At 44.7% G+C, this 15,279-nt stretch overlaps 1 protein-coding gene across 1 annotated transcript; it reads right to left on the bottom strand.

Annotated features, from left to right (window-relative positions):
- Positions 1 to 3,083: 3,083 nt before the first annotated feature.
- LOC114647788 (rab15 effector protein-like) lies at positions 3,084 to 11,006 on the bottom strand. Its single transcript, XM_028796425.2, has 2 exons — positions 10,583 to 11,006; positions 3,084 to 4,017 (listed from the first exon to the last, which is right to left on the bottom strand). Exon 2 carries the CDS (start codon positions 4,010 to 4,012, stop codon positions 3,299 to 3,301), a length of 714 nt encoding a protein of 237 aa, XP_028652258.1. The 5' UTR covers positions 4,013 to 4,017; positions 10,583 to 11,006; the 3' UTR covers positions 3,084 to 3,298.
- Between the last annotated feature and the right edge of the window lie 4,273 nt (positions 11,007 to 15,279).

The following is a 15,279-nucleotide window of genomic DNA, read 5'->3' as shown; positions in this document are numbered from 1 at the left end:
TCCCCTTAAGTGAAAGTGCAATGTGCGCTTTAATCATATCTGACTTGTTTGAAGCTGATTCTTGCTGTTAATTAAACTTGTTATTTTATTCCATGGCTTGTTGCTGCTCTCATTCTGCCACAGCAGACATTTCCAAATCTGTCGATTTTTCTGTTTTTCCTAAGAACAGAGTCAAGATGTTTAGGTGACCTGAGCAGACCAACCTTACCGAGACCTTAACCTTTCTTAATTTTCAGATATTGTGTGATGGGCACAGGTGAGCTGGTCATGTGGCGACTTGTTTTGTGTCTCACTATTGTTTGGCTGCTCATTAAGGAAAAAGAGACAACTAAGGAGCCTGAGTCAAGTTAATGAAAACTAAAGCAAAAGAAGTTAATTAGCAACACAAACTGGTCCATAATGAAGAAGATGGTTAGAATGAAAACCTGCAGCCACTGCGGCCCTCCAGGACTGTGATTGAGGACCCCTGCCCTAGGCTATAGCTCAATGATCGATTTTGTATTCATATCTTTAGATCTACAGCCATAGGTGTTGAGTGCTCAGGTGAAGAGAGGGGCTGAGCTGCCAACTACTCACTACCTGGTTGTGGTTTGGATCAGATAGCAGGGGAAGATGCTGGACAGACTCGGTAGGCCAAAATCCATAATGAGGTTGTGTTGAGAACGTTTGGCATAGGCCCCCATCTGGGAGATCTTCAACTCAACACCTACACCCGGCAAAATTTTCTTCCATTCTGAGGGATTATGGGGAGTTTGAACCCAAATGGTCCATGTTCAGTATCTCCATGAATGGTCTATCGTTTATACCTCCATTGCTGAGGTGTAAGATCATTGGTGCCTGTTGTTGCAGCAGTCCATGAACCCGGTGATGGAAGCCAACACTAAACTAAAGGGAGCCATTAGGCAGGAGAAGGAGGAAGTCTTCCAAGCTTGGTCAGATTGTGGAACATTGGAGGCAGCTGACTGGCCAATCAGATCGAGGTGATGGCAGTTGTGTAACCAAAAACTCCGGTGTGTGTGTGAAACACTGGACCAGCTTTATAACCTCGCAAGGGTTCATGGGGGCATTCTCAGCCAGTCTACATGTGTTTTGTCGACTTATGACCGCTTCCCCAGAAGGGTCCTGTGAGGAGTGTTTCAAGACTATGGCTTGCTGTTGCAGGTCATTCTCTCCCTGTACAATCGGAGTGAAAGCTTGGCCCACATTGGTGGCAGTGGTTGTGGGTCTCTGCCAAGGTTACCCCTCTGTCAATGATTCGGTTCATATTTTTTATGGACAGAATTTCTTAGCACAGCCCAAGGAGTGGAGGGGGATGTCCAGTTCGGTAACCACAGGATTACATCTCCACTTTTTGCAGATGATGCGGTTCTGCTGGCTTCATCGTGTTATAACCTCGAACATGCATTTGGGGCAGTTTGCAAATGTGTGAAATGGCAGGGATGAGGATCTGCACCTCCAAGTCTGAGGGTGTGGTTCTCAGCCGGAAAAGGGTGGCATGCCCTCTCCAGGTTAGGGATGTGGTGCTGCCTGAAGTGGAGGAGTTTAAATATCTTGGGGTGAGGGAAGAAGGGTCTAACAGATCTTCATGCAGATCAGAGCAGCTGCAGACGTTGTACTGGTCACTTGTGGTGAAGCGAGAGCTGAGACGAGAAGCAAAGATCTTGATTTACAGGTTGATCTACGTCCCTGCCCTACTCAATGGTTCCATGCTTCAGGCAGTGACCACTTTAACCTGATCACAGATACAAGTCAAGCTGGTACAATGCATTGCCGCAATCACCACATGACGAAGCAGCTCTGGATCCTGGTTGGCAACCCCCGAGGCAGACATGTGGCCCAGTCTCCACCTCCAGAAATTACCCTCTATCAGTCGCAGCCAGGTGTTACGTGGCCGACCCCTTGGCCTGGTCCAGCCACTCGGGTCACCAACAATGAGGATCCTGGAAGCCGAATCACCCTCGGGGAAACACACCACATGGCCATAGTGCAATAACTGACGCCCCCTCACAATGCAGGTAATTTGCCTCATTCAGGACTCCATGAGCAACACAAAGTCAAACCAGCAGTACCTAAGGATTCTCTGAAGAGACACACATGAAGGAGTCCAGTCTTTGTCTCAGGTCATTGGAGAGTGTCCATATCTCACAACCATAAAGCAAGACAGGGAGCACCAGGGGCCTCATGTATAAAACAGTGCGTACACACAAAAATGTTGCGTAAGCCCGTTTCCCACGCTCAAATCGTGATGCATACAACCTAGACTTGGCGTAAAGCCACGCAGATTTTCACAAGTTAATTCACAGACAGTTGTGGGTGGTTCTTTTTTGTGGAGGGTGTAAGGTGACACTGCGGTGGGTTGGCACCCTGCCCGGGATTGGTTCCTGCCTTGTGCCCTGTGTTGGCGGGATTGGCTCCAGCAGACCCCCATGACCCTGTGTTCGGATTCAGCGGGTTGGAAAATGGATGGATGGATGTAAGGTGACAGCCGGGATGCCTCTGAGATGAAAGGATGGGGGAAGGCAGTTTTTGTAGGACCCTGCCTCCCCCAAGACGCTAGATGGCAGATCCTCCTAGGACATGGAGTTGGCTATCTCAGCCCTGTTAGGTGCCACCAGGGAGTGCTGTGGAAGGACCAGGGAAATCCCGGGCTGAAGAAAAAGCCAGTTCTCCATCTGACCCAGAAGTGCGAGCAAGTCATGTGGATGGAAGGACAGAAAGAAGCACTTCCTGGTCAAGGACTATGTAAAGGACTGCTGAAAACCCAGCAGGCGAGCCGGAGTCGGGAGGAGTAGGACAGAGCTTGCTGGGAGGTGTGGAGGAGAGATTTGTGTTTGTTACTATTGCTATTGGTGTTTATTTGCCTGTTTATTGGTGGCTGTGGTGTTTAGGGCACTATTATTGAGAAGAACATAATAAAATACTTCTCAGTGCTTTTATCTTGGGCCCTGAGCGTCCGTCTGTTGGATTTAAAGGGGCAACAGCGACCCCTAACGTCCATAAGGGGTACCAACAAATTTGTTTACGTCTGTATGTATCCACAGACACTTATTGAGACACACAGACAGACACACAGATTAAGTGGGTTTGAGAATTTTCTTTTTTTGACAGCGTCTTCACGCAGGGTCACAGAGACACGGACTGAACGATCAGCTTTGTGCTATGAGGTCCAGTGCTGTAGCGACTGGGCCGCGTTGCCCATCTGTGTACATATAAATGCAAGGTTTTTTACTTGTCAATATGTGAGTCTCTTTGGAGTTATCAGTTGGGATTCTCTGCCTCTGTAAGCTCACAACTCCTCTCAAAGAAATTGGATGTAGACGGGCTGGTTGTCCACAGCACCCCTCTGCCGGTACAGGTGCTTCTCGATCATCTCTTTGGTGCTTATAAAAGATTCTGTGGTCTCCAGGTAGTGCAAGACTGTGGCCTCGGTCAGTGAGGCCCCCTTCTCAGTGATGGCCCCCAGGTGTTTGGTGAGCACCCCTCGAATGTCCCTGGGCCTCCCCGGTACCCCATACACTATGCACAGCCCTAGACAGTTCCCACCAATGGAAGAGCAAAAGTCCAGCAGCTTCTCTAATCGAGTGGTCTGGCTCAGATCCAGATCCAAAATGGACCTTTCGAGACGTTTCTCATAAGGGTCCTCATCCATTTCCGTTGGCTGGTGAGTGCCAGTGAGCTGTATGGCCTGAACTGCAATTTGAAACCGCACGTTGGTGGTGACGCCACTCAGTGTCCAGATCCAGTCCACACCCATGGTCAGCTCCTGCTGCCGGCTCATAATGCAGGTGGAAATGCACTCCTCCACGCCTTTCTCCTTACAGAACTTGATGAAGTTCATCAAGAAGACAGTACTCATGGTCCTGGTGCTGATGTGCAGCTTCTGCTCGGGATCATTGAAGCCCAGGTAGTCCTTCAGCTTATCGGAAGCATGAAGTACAGCTTGAGCAAACACCTCAAAGACGGTGTCAAGCTTGTCATCAGGCTGTAGCAGGGTCACCTGGTTGAGGCCCATGCTTTCTGTAGGGCAAAAAAAAAATAAAAGTCAAACCAATAGAAAGGAAATAAGACCTACTCCACCCAGGAGGGGGCGCCAGTCTATTACAAGGCACACTTATGGACACAGGATCACCAACCCTTTCCGAGGACAATTCAGAGTCAACAATTAACTCAACACCCAACATTGGGATGTGGAAGAAGAAGCAGAGTACCAGCCATTTAACTTTCCCTTGTCCCTGACTAGTATCCCAGTCCCCAACTCCCTCAGCGTGATGCTCCCACCATCCCTGAGGCCAACCAGTTCAATTCTGGTTTCATCAGACCACAGGATCTCATTTCACACAGTCTGAGAGCCCTTTAGGTTTCTTTTTGCTTCCTCTGATGTAAATCCCAGATTGGTGCAGTGTTGAGGTGGAAGTTTCTCCCATCTCCACACAAGATCTCTGGAGCTCAGCCAGAGTGACCGTCGAATTCTTGGTCACCTCTCTTACCTTCTCCCATGATTGCTCAGTCTGGCCAAGTGGGCAGCTCTAGGAAGAGTTGTGGTTCTTCCCGATTTCTTCCATTTGAGAAACATGAAGGTCAGTGTGCTCTTGGGAGCCCTCGATGTTGTAGCCTTCCTCAGATCTGTGCCTCCACACAACCCTGAATTTAAGCTATCCAGACAATTCCTTCAACCTCATTGCTTGTGTCACGCAAGCGTGTTGGAGGATCTCCTCACAGGATCAATCGAGGTAAGTGATAATCTGCCAGGGGCGAGAGGGGACGCTCTCACTAACATTCTATTTTCCTCCTCTCCCAGGGAAACCGCCCAGTGAGGGCTCTTAGCCCCGTCCCTTCTGGTATACGCATATATTAAGAAGCCCCGCTGCCCAGAAGGCCCCACCCCTTCTGGTACACCCAACTATTAAGTAGCCTGGCTGCCCAGAAAGCCCAACCCCTTCCGGTATACGCATATATTAAGAAGCCCCGCTGCCCAGAAGGCCCCACCCCTTCTGGTACACACAACTATTAAGTAGCCTGGCTGCCCAGAAAGCCCCACCCCTTCCGGTATACGCAACTATTAAGAAGCCCAGCTGCCCAGAAGGCACCGCCCCTTCTGGTATACGCAACTATCAAGAAGCCTGACTGCCTGGAAGGCCCCGCCCCTTCCGGTATACGCATATATTAAGAAGCCCCACTACCCAGAAGGCCCTACCCCTTCTGGTACACACAACTATTAAGTAGCCTGGCTGCCCAGAAAGCCCCACCCCTTCCGGTATACGCAACTATTAAGAAGCCCAGCTGCCCAGAAGGCACCGCCCCTTCTGGTATACGCAACTATCAAGAAGCCTGACTGCCTGGAAGGCCCCGCCCCTTCCGGTATACGCATATATTAAGAAGCCCCACTACCCAGAAGGCCCTACCCCTTCTGGTACACACAACTATTAAGTAGCCTGGCTGCCCAGAAAGCCCCACCCCTTCCGGTATACGCAACTATTAAGAAGCCCAGCTGCCCAGAAGGCACCGCCCCTTCTGGTATACGCAACTATCAAGAAGCCTGACTGCCTGGAAGGCCCCGCCCCTTCCGGTATACACATATATTAAGAAGCCCCGCTGCCCAGAAAGCCCAACCCCTTCCGGTATACGCATATATTAAGAAGCCCCGCTGCCCAGAAGGCCCCACCCCTTCTGGTACACACAACTATTAAGTAGCCTGGCTGCCCAGAAAGCCCCACCCCTTCCGGTATACGCAACTATTAAGAAGCCCAGCTGCCCAGAAGGCCCCGCCCCTTCTGGTATACGCAACTATCAAGAAGCCTGACTGCCTGGAAGGCCCCGCCCCTTCCGGTATACGCATCTATTAAGAAGCCCAGCTACCCAGAAGGAGGCGTCACTTTCCACTTTGAATGACCACCAGATGGACCTCCAAGGAATGACCCTTTACTTTTGAAAGCTGAAGAGCTTATTCCTTTTTTTTTTATTATTATTATTATTGTGCCCAAGTGGCGTTTTTTCTTATTAGCCCTTGAGGCGTAATTTTGGTTCTGGACTTAAAGCATTAAACAGAACAACCTGTTTGGAGTCCCAACTTTATATTGTTGCCCAACCTGTCATTCCTGCGCCCGGTCACACTTGCTTTTTAATCAAATGTGGGACCTTCTATGGACAGGTGTGTGTGCCTCTCCGAATTAGTCCAGTCGATTAAAGTGACCACAAGTGGACTCCAAACAAGGTGTAGAAACATCTCAACTGTAATCGATGGGATTTGATGCAGCTGAGCCAAAGCGGAGGGTCTGAATACTTGTATCAATGTGAGAGTTCCATTCTTATTTTTAGGAAATTTACAGTATAAAAACATCTAATGTCCTGTGTTTGCGTTGTCATGCTGTGGTACTGAGAGCTGCTTATTGATGGAAAAATTTACATTGAAATGATTTTATCACAAGGCTACAGAGTCCCATAGGTGTCAGGCAAAAAAGAAATCTGTTCATAATCTGTTCAACTTAATTATTAACTCATTCAAACAAATTACGTAACTTGTTTGAATTGATTGTTGTTTATTTTTTTCTTATTTCAGTAGCTATTTATTTTTCCTGCTATGCAGTTTAGTGAACTGGAGCTGCCAGAGTTTAGCCAGCCAGTTTCAATCTGCTCTGCGCTGTTAGCCATTACACTTTAAACTTATCTTCTCTTCTATTAATGTTTGCACCACTGACTCTGGAATATCACGATCTCTGAGTAAATTCCATAAATCCATTTCGTTTCAGGACTCCTCAAAAGAACCATTTCAACCGCAGTGGTCTCCCAACGATTTCCTCTTCCGTTTCACTGATTTTAACATACGCACCTTATGGTTCACTGAACTGGATGCCAGGAAAACTGAATGGGGCTCCGTAATAAGAATTGGACTGCAAGGGGGGAAATAATAATAATAATAATAATAATCTCTTTGAACCAATTAATAAGGAATGGGGCTCCATACAACTGAAATAAGAGTCGGGGGAAAAAAATAAAAATCTCTCGAGTTAATTTGAATGAGATCATTTGTTTTTTTTTTTTAACATAACAGAACGTGAAAATGTGAAGGGGCCTGAATGCTTTATGAATGCCCTGTGCTGTATAAGGAATGGCACATTACAACATTAACTAATGATGTTTGTTTCCCTGTAATCCAGTTGAACAAAGCACTTTATAATGTTCAGAATATATAAAATGAGCACTGCCATGACATTTTCAAAACTACTCGGGTCATGGAGCCTAATCTGGCAGAACTGGGCACATAAACCCTGAGGCTATGGGTTCAAATCCCACTACTGACACTGTGTGACCCTGAACAACTTGCTTCACCTGCTTGTGCTTCCACTGGAAAAAAAAAGTAAAGTAAACGTAACTGACTGTATCTGAAATGTTGTAAGTCACCTTGGATAAAGGCATCAGCCAAATAAGTAAGGCTACATGCACATTACAAGTCTCATTGCTCAATTCTGATTTTTTGCTCAGATTAGATTTGCCTGTCTTGACAGGTCACATTCATAACTACAAGTGATCTGCTGTATTTAACTGTAACGTGAACACATCTGGCCTCGGAAATGGCACGTATGTGCACACTGATACCTTTACTCACGAGTCACTGTCACCAACAACAAAAATGCATCATATTTGCGAGATGACTCAATAGTGTTGAAACAGAAAAATGAATGTGCCAGTGTATGCATCGTATTTTGTTCTGGAGGATGGCAAACAGTTTGTCAGCTGTATGCTCAGAGGCCCAACGGAGTGAAATCACTTCTGTCATTTACTGGATTCAAACTGGTGACCTTCCAATTGCCTGGCACAGATCCCTAGCCTCAGAGCCACCACTCCAACCTGCTGTTAGAAGGCTGCAAGTTCAAATCCCATAAATGACAAAAGTGATTCTGCTCTGCTGGGGCCCTGAGCAAGGCCCTGTCGATAGATAGATAGATAGATAGATAGATAGATAGATAGATAGATAGATAGATAGATAGATAGATAGATAGATAGATAGATAGATAAGAAAGGCACTATATAATAGATAGATAGATATGAAAGGCACTATATAATAAATATGAAAGGCACTATATAATAGATGAAAGGCACTATATAATAGATAGATAGATAGATAGATAGATAGATAGATAGATAGATAGATAGATAGATAGATAGATAGATAGATAGATAGATAGATAGATATGAAAGGCACTATATCATAGATAGATATGAAAGGGCACTATATCATAGATAGATAGATAGATAGATAGATAGATAGATAGATAGATAGATAGATAGATAGATAGATAGATAGATAGATATGAAAGGCACTATATAATAGATACATAGATAGGAAAGGCACTATATAATAGATAGATAGATAGATAGATAGATAGATAGATAGATAGATAGATAGATAGATAGATAGATAGATAGATAGATAGATAGATAGATAGATAGGAAGAGCACTATATGATAGATAGATAGATAGATAGATAGATAGATAGATAGATAGATAGATAGATAGATAGATAGATAGATAGATAGATAGATAGATAGGAAGAGCACTATATGATAGATAGATAGATAGATAGATAGATAGATAGATAGATAGATAGATAGATAGATAGATAGATATGAAAGGCACTATATAATAGATAGATACATAGATATGAAAGGCACTATATAATAGATAGATAGATAGATAGATAGATAGATAGATAGATAGATAGATAGATAGATAGATAGATAGACAGATAGATATGAAAGGCACTATATAATAGATAGATAGATATGAAAGGCACTATATCATAGATAAATATGAAAGGCATTATATAATAGATATGAAAGGCACTATATAATAAATATGAAAGGCACTATATAATAGATAGATAGATATGAAAGGCACTATATAATAGATAGATAGATATGAAAGGCACTATATAATAGATACGAAAGGCACTATATAATAGATAGATAGATAGATATGAAAGGCACTATATCATAGATAGACAGATAGATAGATAGATAGATAGATAGATAGATAGATAGATAGATAGATAGATAGATAGATATGAAAGGCACTATATAATAGATCGATACATAGATAGATAGGAAAGGCACTATATAATAGATAGATAGATAGATAGATAGATAGATAGATAGATAGATAGATAGATAGATAGATATGAAAGACACTATATAATAGATAGATAGATAGATAGATAGATAGATAGATAGATAGATAGATAGATAGATAGATAGATAGATATGTAAGGCACTATATAATAGATAGATAGATAGATAGATAGATAGATAGATAGATAGATAGATAGATAGATATGAAAGACACTATATAATAGATAGATAGATAGATAGATAGATAGATAGATAGATAGATAGATAGATAGATAGATAGATAGATAGATAGATAGATAGATAGATATGTAAGGCACTATATAATAGATAGATAGATAGATAGATAGATAGATAGATAGATAGATAGATAGATAGATAGATAGATAGATAGATAGATAGATAGATAGATAGATAGATAGATAGATAGATAGATAGATAGAAATTGCAAGAAGAACTTAAAGGGTATTTGGTACACTATATTAATCGCCAAGTGGAAATTGTCTTTTCGCATGGCCTTTGAAAGTCAGGGCACAGGGTCAGCCATTATATGACACCCCCGAAGCCAATTTCAGGTTAAGAGCCTTGTTCAAGGGCCCAACAGAGTATTAGCCTTTAGTTTTGGACATCAATGGTAAGCATTGACTTGCCTGATAGCAGTTGGCAAAAAAGACCCCCAGAGGCGTTTCTTAGCACATCATGGAGGAATGAGACTGTGGCTAAAAATGCTCCAAAAGTTAGCCTCCTGGAGGGATGAAGGGGACTTTTCATGCTGGCATCCAATTTTGCCAACCATCCTCTTTTCCACAACAGCTTTTCCAGCGTGTCCAGGGCTTGCAGGATTTTACGATGAGTTTCAGGCATTGTGCGTCTCTTGAACTAAAGTTGATTCCTCAGGAGACCACAGCATAGAACAATGCACTGGCCACTGGAGTAGTAGAACATTTCCAGCAACTTGCTGCATACATCGAAAGACCTGAGTCTCCTCAGGAAGACCAGTCTTAATGTCAGTGTCAGAATTTTCTGTAAATGATGAGCCTTGTTTGTGAAACAGTAGCCTGTGTCTCGTTCTGCTCAATGAGGTGGTTTTATAATACTGTGTATATTCTAAGCGAACCCCATCTCCACAACGCTATATTATTATTATTATTATTATTATTAAATTACACCTGCTTCGATGTCCGTGTCCTCACATGGGACCTAAGGTTTAACCCATCACGTTACGGTGAATGTGAGTGGATCCCATTAATGCGATCTTCTGTACTTTGTGGGGCTGTGTGGTGTCCTGGCAGATCCTGCATATTACCGTACTATTATTAATAATAATATTGTTATTCATTCGATAATTTAGTGAAATAACAATACCCCGCGTTGCTGTTTACATTTCTCCTGGCAGTGACAATTTTAAATAGAAGCAGGAAGAAAACGAGGAAAGAACTAGACGGAAACAGAGCCTCACCTCCTCGCGTGTCCTCTGATCCTCAGGGACATAAAAGCACAAAGAAGCCCCGAAGTCCTCTGCCGAGATACGAGGGACGCGCAAGGTCTGAATCTTCAGGGGCTGCCCTCCTCCTCCTCCTCTTCGTCTGTCTGTCTGTCTGTCTGTCGCCCCGCCAGTCCCAGTCCCGGTCCCACGCTGCCTCGGCACTTCGCTCTGTGACCGCCCGGGCGCGCCCTGTTTCCAGCTCCAACAGGCTTTTCAGGACTTGGCAGGTGGCCGTGTTCAGTCGTTTTACGTCCTCCTGTTTTTCTTTCTCTTGTTCTGAAATTCAAATCCCTTGCGATGCCACGCCTCTTCACCGGGAAGTGCTGCGCCGGTTCCTTTTGCTTCTGTCAAATTCCACAGCAGGATTAAAGAGAGCTGAACTTCCATTTATAATTCCCTGCGCTTTCATACAACGCGGCGCTTTCCACTTTGATGTCGGCGCTCGCCGACGCAGATGGTGGCGGGTTTAGTCCAATTCAATGGACTTCGATCCTTTCCTCAAGTGTTGGTGTGGGCATGTGGGTCCCCCATTGTGTTTCTGGACTGTGAACACTCGATCGTTTCCACTAGCTAGGGGAGACGCGACACTGAGTGGAAGGGAGACTTACAAGATCAGAGGGCCTTTTGCCACCATGGGCTCCTGATGGTAGATCAGCACCTGATCAAATCCACCCATCCAGTCATGTAACCAACCATTCTATCATCCATCACGTTTTTAAACATGCTTATGCCAATGCAGGGTCACGAACGAGGCTTGTGCTAGGTTATCCTGATAACACTAGTGTTAGGATGGAAAAGAACTCCCGGTGGGGCGCTATACAATACAATACAGTACTCAACCATGAGGGTCCTGTGAGCCGGATCACCATCGGGGAATTGCACCACATGGCCGTAGTCCAGTAACTGACGTTCCCTCACAATGCAGGTAATGTGCCTCAAAACAAAGTCAAACCAGCGGTACCCAAGGATTCTCTGAAGAGACACTGAAGGAGTCCAGTCTTCATCAAAGATCACTGCATAGTGTCCATGTCTCACAACCATGTAGCAAGACAGGAAGCACCAGGACTCTAAAGACTTGGATTTTTGTCCTTTAGCAGAGATATTGGGAGCACCACACACCCCTTTCCAGCGACCTCATGACCCACAATGCTCTCCCAATCTGCCTACTGACTTCATAGGAAGAGTCACCAGAGACATGAATGTCACTGCCAAGGTAAGTAAACCTCTCGATGAGGTCGACACTCTCTCCGCAGACAGACACACTGCTAATGGCTGTGCCTAAGAGGTCATTAAAGACCTGGATGTTGGTTTTTATGAGGACCCTCGCAAGCCCAGACACTCAGACCCCTTACTCAGTCTCTTATGAGCCCCAATCACAGAATCGTCAGCAAAGTCATGATCCGTGAATCTTTCTTCACCAACAGATGTGCCACAGCCGCTGGACCCCACAACCTTACCCAACACCCAGTCCATCTCTCTCTACTCTTTTCTAAGACCACTGTTAAAATGTTTTGGGGGACCTGAGCAGATCAACATTCCTGAGACCTTCACATTTCTTTATTTTCAAATATTGTATGATGGATACAGTTTGCTAGTCATGTTTTGGCTCACGCGGCACGGTGGCGCAGTGGGTAGCGCTGCTACCTTGCAGTTGGGAGACCTGGGGACCTAGGTTCGCCTCCCGCGTCCTCCCTGCGTGGAGTTTGCATGTTCTCCCCGTGTCTGCATCAGTTTCCTCCCACAGTCCAAAGACATGCTGGTTAGGTGGATTGGCGATTCTAAATTGGCCTTGGTGTTTGTGTGTGTCCTGCGGTGGGTTGGCACCCTGCCCAGGATTGGTTCCCTGCCTTGTGCCCTGTGTTTGGCTGGGATTGGCTCCAGCAGACTCCTGTGACCCTGTGTTCGGATTCAGCGGGTTGAAAAATGGATGGATGGATGGATGGCTCACTTTGTATCTCATTATTGTTTGGCTGCTAATTAATGAAAAAGAAACAATTAAGGGGTCCGATTCTTCAAGAGCAGCTCAATTAAAATTAACTCAAAAGAAGTTAATTAGGAGCAAATACAGGTCACTAATTAAGAAAAAGGGTCAGAATGTTAACCTGTAGCCACTGCAGCCCTCCGGGACCGGAGTTGGGGACCCCTGGTATATAACCACCAACCGGGGAGGGGGGGTTTAGAATGGTAAAGAACATAGTATAAGTGCAAATAGCAGAGAAGGGGTGCCATATGGATGAAAAAATGGTACAAATTCTTTTGGGGTATGGGGGGGGGGGGTTGAAAAAAACCCAAAATACCACTTTGGTTTTTAAAAATGAACCCAAGAAAACGCAACCTGTGAAAGCCCCTCAGACAACGATCAAAAATAGCCCACTTAGGTGAGAAAACCACAGACCTGGCAACACCGGCCACCACCCTTGAAATGTCTGTGTATGTAGCAACTATTCATTCTGGTTGTTTTACAGGATATCTGCTGATTTCTTAGTCATCTTTCAGTCCATTTTGGTTTCCTGATATCCCTGAACAGGTTTCTGATATTTATTACCAGCAAGCCCGCGATTCTCGAAAGAATCGCAAATCCAAGAATGGCAATCACCTCATGGAGGGTGGGTGCATCCTGGGAAATGTCGTTTAATTAAATACACATATTTGTACTAAAGCAGTTTCGTTTTGGAGCTGTGACTCATGTGGTTGTGGTGTTTCAGAAGCGCATTGTAGGCGCCTTGTTTCCATCAGGACGTAAATGCATGACAATATCGCGGTGAAACGGAGGCTCACCGTCATCGTTTTGAAACACAATTGCCACTTCATTAACGATGGGAGCATTGTATCGTCTCGGATCCTGTTGTTTGTCCTTTATTAGCACTAAGGCAATTGTAGTTGGTACCACATGCTTTTGTATTGGCTTCTCTTTCGGTTGTATTCAATAAGGGCGTGCACAAAAAGGCGACCTTCAAAAGGGCAACCTCAATTGGGCGTGGAGAGTAAAGGCGCACGTAAATAAATGCGACCTTCAAAAGGGCGACCTCAATTGAGTGCCGAATAAATGTCATTGCCTTAATGTAATTTTCTGTAATTTTGAAAACAACGAAATTATAGAGAGCTTTAGAAATAGTTTGTTAGAAGTAGTTTGTTAGAAGTTCATGCATTAATTAATTGGATGTTTTAATATTCTTGCATTCACCTTTTTATACGTTCAATCATTGCCTTTCTGTAATAATTTTGTTGCGTTTGCCTTTATTCGCTGCGCCCAATTAACGTCACCCTTTTGAAGCACTCCTTTATTTACGCGCGCCTTTAATCGGCGCTCAATTGAGGTCGCCCTTTTGAAGATCGCTTTTATTTATGTGCGCTTTTATTCGCCGCGCCCAATTGAGGTCGCCCTTTTGAAGGTCGCCTTTTTGTGCGCGCCCTTATTGACGGATACCTCTCTTTCAACCTCATGTAGCATTTTCATAGAGTTTGCTAATGGGTGATTGTTTATGACTTCAGCTAAGTTTCTCATTATTAGCTCTGTGGTTGATATAGTGCGTCATCCAGATGTAACACGTACATTTGGGCACATTTGCGGTGGTGATTTGGCTCAGGGTGCACTGTTCCAATCCGATGCAATATTTGTCAACACACGTGAAAGCAGTATGGGCCATTCCCAGGGGGAAGCCGCTGCGTGATGAAATATCATGGAGGGTGGGTGCGTCCTGGGACAGTTCATTTCAACGCGCTTCTGTTATTGTTTTTCTTCATGCAGTCTCGTTTTTGTTTTTCTATGGCTGTGTCGTCGTATATGCGGTGGTGTGGGCGGTTGCGTCCGGGCGGCTGTACAACCTGGCGTGCACGCTTTACCTCAGGTATAGTTCACAGGTCATAGGCATGGTAAAGTTTCCATTTAATTCAATACAGTAATCCCTCCTCCATTGCGAGGGTTGCGTTCCAGACCCCCACGAAAGGTGAAAATCCATGAAGTACAAACTATATGTTTATATGGTTATTTTTATATTGTCATGCTTGGGTCACAGATTTGCACAGAAACACAGGAGGTTGTAGAGAGACAGGAACGTTATTCAAACACTGCAAACAAACATTTGTCTCTTTTTCAAAAGTTTAAACTGTGCTCCATGACAAGACAGAGATGACAGTTCCGTCTCGCAATTAAAAGAATGCAAACATATCTTCCTCTTCAAAGGAGTGCGCGTCAGAGAGAGAGAGAGAGAGAGAAAAAAGCAAACAGTCAAAAATCAATAGGGCTGTTTGGCTTTTAAGTATGCGAAGCACCGCCGGACAAAGTAGCTGCGAGGAAGGGAGCAAGCATTTTTCAGCATTTTTTTAGAGGAGCGTCCGTATCCTCTAGGCCAGTGTGCGAACAGCCCCTCCGTCAGAGCGAGAGAGAGAAAGAGAGCAAACAATCAAAAATCAATACGTGCTGTTTGATCTTTTAAGTATGCGCAGCACCATGCAGGAAGCATATCGCTTGCAAAGCAGCCACATGTAAGCCCAGCAAAGAAGGGAGCAATGTGAAGGTAATCTTTCAGCGTTTTTTGAGGAGCGGCCGTATCCTCTAGGGGTGCAAACAGCCTCCGTGCTCACAATATATTTGAGGAGTTTTATTTAATACATAATACGCGCTGTGGTAGGGTAGCTTCTCAGCCATCTGCCAATAGCGTCTCTTGTAT

Source organism: Erpetoichthys calabaricus, chromosome 3, assembly GCF_900747795.2.
Source record: "Erpetoichthys calabaricus chromosome 3, fErpCal1.3, whole genome shotgun sequence".
Classification (NCBI taxonomy): domain Eukaryota; kingdom Metazoa; phylum Chordata; class Cladistia; order Polypteriformes; family Polypteridae; genus Erpetoichthys; species Erpetoichthys calabaricus.
The sequence above is the reverse complement of the archived record's forward strand: the minus strand, read 5'-3'. Positions and strand labels throughout refer to the sequence as shown.